At 42.5% G+C, this 7,743-nt stretch overlaps 1 protein-coding gene across 1 annotated transcript in view; it reads right to left on the reverse strand.

Annotated features, from left to right (window-relative positions):
* TNFAIP6 (TNF alpha induced protein 6) overlaps nucleotides 1-2,326 on the reverse strand; it is a 53,059-nt gene extending 50,733 nt beyond the window's left edge. The window contains 1 exon segment of the mRNA XM_030210510.1: nucleotides 2,126-2,326. Coding sequence (XP_030066370.1) covers nucleotides 2,126-2,219 — 94 coding nt within the window. The 5' untranslated portion in view covers nucleotides 2,220-2,326.
* Between the last annotated feature and the right edge of the window lie 5,417 nt (nucleotides 2,327-7,743).

Consider the following 7,743-nt stretch of genomic DNA (forward strand, 5'->3'; position numbering starts at 1 on the left):
TGAAGGGCTCACATTTACCACCACAAGTGTAACAGGTGGGGGGGATGGGCCTGGGTCCGCCTGCCTGAAGTGCACTGCACCCACTAAAACTGCTCCAGGGACCTGCATACTGCTGTCATGGAGCTGGGTATGACATTTGAGGCTGTCATAGAGGCTGTCAAAAAAATTTTTTTAATTTTTTTTTTAGCGTGGGAGTTGGTGACCACTGGGGGAGTAAGGGGAGGTCATCCCCGATTCCCTCCGGTGGTCATCTGGTCAATTTGGGCACCTTTTTGAGGCTTGGTTGTGAAAAAAAATGGACCAAGTAAAGTCGACCAAATGCTCATCAAGGACGCCCTTCTTTTTTTCATTATCAGCTGAGGACGCCCATTTCTTAAGCATGCCCCAGTCCCGCCTTCACTTTGCCTCCGACACACACCCCTGAACTTTGGTCGTCCCCAATATGGACTGCAGTTGAGGATGCCCAAAATCAGCTTTCGATTATGCCGATTTGGGCGACCCTGAGAGAAGGACGCCCATCTCCCGATTTGTGTTGGAAGATGGGCGCCCTTCTCTTTCAAAAATGCCCCTGAAAGTAAGCTTACAGATCAAGAGGCATCAAACAGATAGGAATACAATGCTAGTTAACCCCTGATCAATGAAGCTGAGTAACAACTAGAAACAAAGTCAGAGATAGTAATTGTTGGCACAAGCACAAACTTCCAAATTTTTTGAAAACAGTTTTACATAGTAAGCACCCCCCTTTCTGAAACCCCCCAGAACACATACAGAGAAAATCCCCCCCCCCCCCCGAACCCACCCAAACCCCTAAAACACTTAAACAGAGCAATTACTTTAAAAAGGTTCCCAAATAGCTTCCCATTTAGGAAGAGTATTGCATTGTACAGCCCATAATTTCTCCATTTCACATAAGTTTTAGTAAAAAGGCCCTTGGCCTGGATTGGCCGCTGTCGTGGACAGGATGCTGGGCTCGATGGACCCTTGGTCTTTTCCCAGTATGGCATTACTTATGTACTTATGTACTTAGATTGTAAGCCCTCTGGGGACAGGGAATACCTGCCGTACCTGAATGTAACTCACCTTGAGCTACCAGTGGAAGGTGCGAGGTAAATACTAATTAAGCAAATAAATATGTATTTTATTTATATCTTTATTTTTTAAACTTATACCCTGCCTAATGAACTAAGCGGCTTATAATAAAAACACACAAAATAAATTATATACAATAAATTAACCACAGGCATAAAATGATGCATCGATTTCTCATTAAATTCCCATAAAAGCTTGCAAGAAAAAAATGTGTTTTTAGAACCTTTTTAAACTGCAACAAGGAGGAACAAAATCGTAAAAAAAAAAAACAGGGAGAGCATTCCACAACAAAAGACCTGCAATGGAAAAAGTACTTTTTATGCTATCAGGATAATGTATCTGTTTAAAACTTGGGACCACAAGCTTCTATCCACATCTGATCTCAATGATAGCTTTATAAAGCTGTACTACATTTCTCAAATACATAGGCGCAGGACAAAATAAACTCTGATACATCAAAACTGCAATCTTGTATCCTATATACCTTTCAGGTAATCAATGTAATTGTTGCAACACTAGTGTAATATGTTCAAATCTTCCAATTTGACAAAACATACGAGCAGCCGCGTTTTGGATAACCTGTAAGGTATGAATTCTAGACTGAGGCATTCCTAAATAAAGAGCATTACAAAAATCTAATCGCATCAAGACCAAGCATTCAGCCACAACCTGGAAATCATATGGTTTTAACACTGGTTTTAATCTCATGACTAATCTCAAATAATAACAACAACATACTTGAATAACTTTGCTGATCTGTTCTTGAAAAGACAAATAAGAATCCATCTTGACTCCTAAATTTCTCATTGATGATTTGATTGATATTGAACATAATTTTATCACAAAACTAAAATAAATACATCTTTCTAGATAACTGCATTGTCCTCAAGAATATTCACTTATTTTATTCCCTGTTTGTATTTGGACTTGTGTATTCAAACCTATACTCAATAAATGTTATTCCATACAAAACTTCTAATATAAAACAATCAATCAATAAGGCATACGTGGTATCCAAAAAATGAATATTTCTCACCTAACCAGATGGAGTTGTGCAGTATTCCATTCTTGAAACCCCAGCTGGCAATCCTGTCCCACTGAACAGCAAAGAGGAAAACGACCAGTATCATTTTTCAGCGTGAGGAAATCCGAGCAAAGCCCTCTGCAGTAAAACTTTGTCAGCAGCTGCCTAAGTACTGTTGCAACATCTGGTGGCCAGATATTTTAAACAGCTTTTTTTTTTTCTTTAGGTTGAGATCAGCGAGCATGCTCCAACGACACATTCAGCTAGCAGTTTGTAATTACTGTGACGTAGGAATGCATTTCTTGCCTATCTCATGTACTTGGTGCCTGCAATGTTCTGTGCTCAGTTCGGATCTCACTCTTTGATTTACTTGCCAACATGGCTCTGTTGTCTTTCAAGTAACTGATGTCATATGTTCTTGGAGTAGGACTAGGAAATATATATCAATTAAGACTGTACAATTGTAATTTAAACACATCCATCAGCAGTGTTTTTCAAAGCTGCACTGGGACCTTTCTTCATGCCTGTTCCATAGAAAGGGAGACAGATATCATTGTTAGATATGGCTTTGCAAATTACACTCTATAAACTACTTCTAATCCGTAATGGGGATTGCTAAAGATCGTGAGAGAACGCTCCAGAGTTACTGAGAGGAAGGTTCTGAAGTTGTGGGTGGTAAAGGATCCAGCCCAAGGGGCTGGGTTCCTGGGTAAATTGCAGAGGGAAATTTATTGAGTACTAGTAACGAAGGCCCGTTTCAAATCGCAATGAAACGGGCGCTAGCAAGGCTCCCCTCCGTCCCTTTGTGTCTCCGTGTGTCGGCGGCCCCCCTGCAGCCTCCGCCGAAGGCTCCCCCACCCCACTGACCTGGCGAAGTAACGTGTGGTCCGCCCTCGACGTCATCGCGTTTTGACGCAAGGGCGGAGCAGAGCTACAGTGGACTACAACGTTGGAGCTGAGAATGTGCTCCGCCCTCAACGTCATAACGTTTGACGCGAGGGCGGGGCCCACAGACTGTGATTTTCGAGGCTTCAGAGCTTCGAACATACGAACCTTGGCTTCAGTGATGTCAGCAGCCAATAGAACGTTGAGGGTGAGTTTTATATATATAGATATTTGTTGAATGACAGCAGGGAACGAGTTTAGAGTTAATAAATGTTAGTGTTGGGGTTTGCATGAGGTCTTTGGTTGCCTGTACTCCCACCTGGACCCTTGTGAAGAGGGGGAATACCTAGATAGGTTCAAGAAACTAAGGCTGACCAAGGAAGGGGTTTCTGCCAGTAAAGCATTAACCATGAGAAGGCGAAGTGCTCCATGTCGGAAATAGGGGATTCCAGCCTGGGTGCAGGAAACGTGAAGAGCTGTTCAGAGCCAAAGGTACTCCTTTGGAGGAGAGTGTGGACAGGCAGGGAGGTCTGGTCCAAAGGAAGATCTGCTTGCTGCACGAGTGCTGCAGGCACAGACTTAGGTTGTTCCACCTAAAAGAGATGGGTACGGAGGAGTTGTAAATATGTACATACTGATGTCAAGTCTGATTACAATTTGCCTGTTTGTTTCATAAAAGAGGATTTGAACTTCCTGTTGCAGAATCTTCAGTAAAGGTTTTTTTTTTTTTTGCATAAACTCTGGAGTAAAGTCTTTTTCTGTGAATGAGAGTGAAACTTATTTACCCCCAGACTGGTAGAGGAAATAGAAAAGAGAGCAAACGGAGAAATAAAGCCTCAGCTCATAACCCTATGTCTTCGGAAGAACAAATGGCTAGAAAGGTAAGGAGGGGTGACAAAAATTTCTTCAGGTATATTAGTGAAAGGAGGAAGACTAAAAAGGGAATTGTGAGACTGAAAGATGTTGTGAACCGCTATGTAGATAATGATGAAGAAAAAGCAAATTTGCTAAACAGATACTTTTGTTCTGTTTTCACAGAAGAAAATCCTGGAGAAGGACTGCGATTGACTGGCAAAAGCACGAATGAGAATGGAGTGGACAGAGCACCGTTCACGGAAGAGAGTGCGTATGAACAACTTAAAAATCTAAAGGTGGACAAAGCCATGGGACCGGACGGGATCCACCCCAGGATATTGAGGGAGCTCAGAGAGGTTCTGGCGGGTCCTCTTAAAGATTTGTTTAATAAATCATTGGAGACGGGAGAGGTTCCGTGGGAGTGGAGAACAGCGGATGTGGTCCCTCTTCACAAAAGTGGTGATAGGGAAGAAGTTGGAAACTAAGACTGGTAAGCCTCACATCAGTTATTGGAAAAGTAATGGAAGCGATGCTGAAGGAAAGGATAGTGAATTTCCTGGAAGCCAATAAGTTGCAAGATCTGAGACAACATGGTTTTACCAAAGGTAAATCGTGCCAAACGAATCTCATTGAATTCTTTGACTGGGTAACCAGAGAATTGAATCATGGATGTGCTATAGACGTAATCTACTTGGATTTCAGCAAAGCTTTTGACACGGTTCCCCACAGGAGGCTCTTGAATAAACTAGACAGGCTGAAGATAGGACCCGAAGTGGTGAACTGGATTAGGAACTGGTTGATGGACAGATGCCAGAGGGTGGTGGTAAATGGAATTTGATCGGATGAGCAGTGGAGTGCCTCAGGGATCGCTGCTGGGTCCGATTCTGTTCAATATATTTGTGAGTGACATTGTCAAAGGGTTAGAAGGTAAAGTTTGCCTTTTTGCGGACGATACTAAGATGTAACAGAGTGGGCACCCGGGAGGGAGTGGAAAACATGAAAAAGGATCTGCGGAAACTAGAAGAATGGTCTAAGGTTTGACAATTAAAATTCAATGCGAAGAAATGCAAAGTGATGCACTTAGGGAGTAGAAATCCACGGGAGATGTATGTGTTAGGTGGTGAGAGTCTGATATTGTAACGGTATCAGTTTATTACTGAAATATGTAGCATATTTGCTGGATATATATACAGCAATATATTTGTGTATCTTTTAAAAATATATATTTGACACAGCAGCAGAGAGAATAGTTTTATTTCAAGCCCCTCTCTCTCCATTCCTTTTTCTGGGAGCTTCTGAGAGCAGGAATAAGTTAACTACACACACTTAACAAACACAAAAGAGCTTCCTCTGCCCTCCCACCTAAAAGAACTGAACAAAAGCATGACTAAGGTGGGTACCTGGACGCTCATCAGGACATCTCTGAAAACCAAAGACCCAGGAGACACAGAGTCTGGAGAACCCATTGAAGACAAAGACTTCAGAGGGGAGACCATAAACAGGACATTTGCTTGTCAAAGGTATACCTGCCCCTCCCATCAGCTTCCAGACATGTGCAGAAAGGAAGGACTTATAATGTGGTCATGTGAACAGACTACATTAACCATAATGCCTTGCAAAATATCCAAGACATGCACACACCATGCTTCTCTGCTAACATTATAAAAGGCCTGGAAACAGCCCAGCTCGCTCTCTTGGAACCTGCCTCCTCTTGGGACCTGTCACCTGCCGCTCTTGGGACCTGCCTCCTCTTGGGACCTGCCTCCTCTGCAAACCTGCCTCTCTTGGAAACTGCTGCTCTCTTTGGGGTCCGCTGATGCCTTGCTCCTAAAACATGTGCTTACCTAATGCTGTTCATACTGTGTAACAAGGACTTGTAAGTAACATAACTTTTGATCTACCTGCTACTTTGTTCTATTTTTATGCACAGATTATCTGTAAAGATTCCTCTTAATACCTACCTCTCGTGTGCAATTGTATATTAAATCAACCTTTTTTGAAGCTAAAAATACGGTCTCTTTGTGTTCTGAGTATATTGAAGCTATATATATATTTAATTTATTTAATTTATTGCAATTATCACCTTTGGTGATTGGTGGAGAAATTAATATCCTAAAACTTATAAATACAGCACCTGCTCTTAAATTATAAGCAGTGGCGAGTTGCTCTCGAGCTATTTTCCCCAAAATAACTCATTTCTTCCAACATATTAATTGCTGGAGAAGTGGGTAGAATTTCTTGTAACAATATGTACGGACGGGAAGAGGGATCTTGGGGTGATAGTATCTGAGGATCTGAAGGCGACGAAACAGTGTGACAAGGCAGTGGCCGTAGCTAGAAGGTTGCTAGGCTGTATAGAGAGAGGTGTGACCAGCAGAAGAAAGGAGGTGTTGATGCCCCTGTATAAGTCATTGGTGAGGCCCCACCTGGAGCATTGTGTTCAGTTTTGGAGGCCGTATCTTGCTAAGGATGTAAAAAGAATTGAAGCGGTGCAAAGAAAAGCTACAAAAAAGGTATGGGATTTGCGTTACAAGACGTATGAGGAGACCTGAACCTGACCTGAACATGTATACCCTGGAGGAAAGGAGAAACAGGGGTGATATGATACAGACGTTCAAATATTTGAAAGGTATTAATCCGCAAACGAACCTTTTCCGGAGATGGGAAGGCGGTAGAACTAGAGGACATGAAATGAGACTGAAGGGGGGGGGGGGGGCAGACTCAAGAAAAATGTCAGTAAGTATTTTTTCACGGAAAGAGTGGTGGATACTTGGAATGACCTCCCACGGGAGGTGGTGGAGATGAAAACGGTAACAGAATTAAAAAATGTGTGGGATAAACATAAAGGAATCCTGTTCAGAAGGAATGGATCCTGAGAAGCTTAGCGGAGATTGGGTGGCAGAGCCGGTGGGGGGAGGCGGGGCTAGTGGTTGGGAGGTGGGGCTAGTGCTGGGCAGACTTCTACGGTCTGTGCCCTGAAAATGGCAGATACAAATCAAAGTCAGGTATACACATAAAGTAGCACATATGAGTTTATCTTGTTGGGCAGACTGGATGGACCGTACAGGTCTTTCTCTGTCGTCATCTACTATGTTACTATGTTCTGGATCTTTATCTGGCCCCGACTCACACCCAGCTCAGTGTGTGTGACTAGAAAAGCAGCAGTGCTTTGGAAGAAGGATTTTTTTCTTTGTGGCCCTGATCTCAGATGCCCCTGATGAGCTTGCTGATGCCCATAACTGTGTGTGCTGGGACCAGGGTTACATACTATTAGTCAAATTGCTAACATCAAAACGTAAGGGATAAAAACCTGTCTAAAAGTGAAAAATGACAATTTTTGAAGAAAGTACAACATTTAAGATGAAATATTAGCTTTAGGGATCCTGCTGAGTAAATAGCCTCAGTTTACACAGAACGTAGACACTGGAATTGAGAAAGTCCAGGTTGGGACATACTCAATTCTGATGGCGTTTTAGTAAAGGATCTGCCGACGTACAGCCTTTTGTAAGATACGTGCAGGAGTGAATATATGTTTTCCAGGACATGTGGTGGGAGTAGCATATTACAGATATATACATGGGAGAAATCAGCAGAGAATGCACAGTAATTTATGTGTGTAAGTGCTGAGATCTACGTGTAAGGGTCAGCATTACATGCGTATGTCGGCCATTTTGTAAACCGATATGTGTGAACGCTGCTAAATAAATACACAGGCTGCAATGTTTACTTTTTCTTTGGAGAGGGAAATAATGTGGGATTAAGAAGTATAACTGCCTTAATCCCTCCTGTAATGGTCTGGCTGAAACTAGCACTTTTTTAAAAATGTATATAAGCCAGGAAGCTGCTGTAAATCCCAACATTGAAATATTAGGCCATACACATACACTCCC

Source organism: Microcaecilia unicolor, chromosome 7 (genome assembly GCF_901765095.1).
Source record: "Microcaecilia unicolor chromosome 7, aMicUni1.1, whole genome shotgun sequence".
NCBI lineage: Eukaryota > Metazoa > Chordata > Amphibia > Gymnophiona > Siphonopidae > Microcaecilia > Microcaecilia unicolor.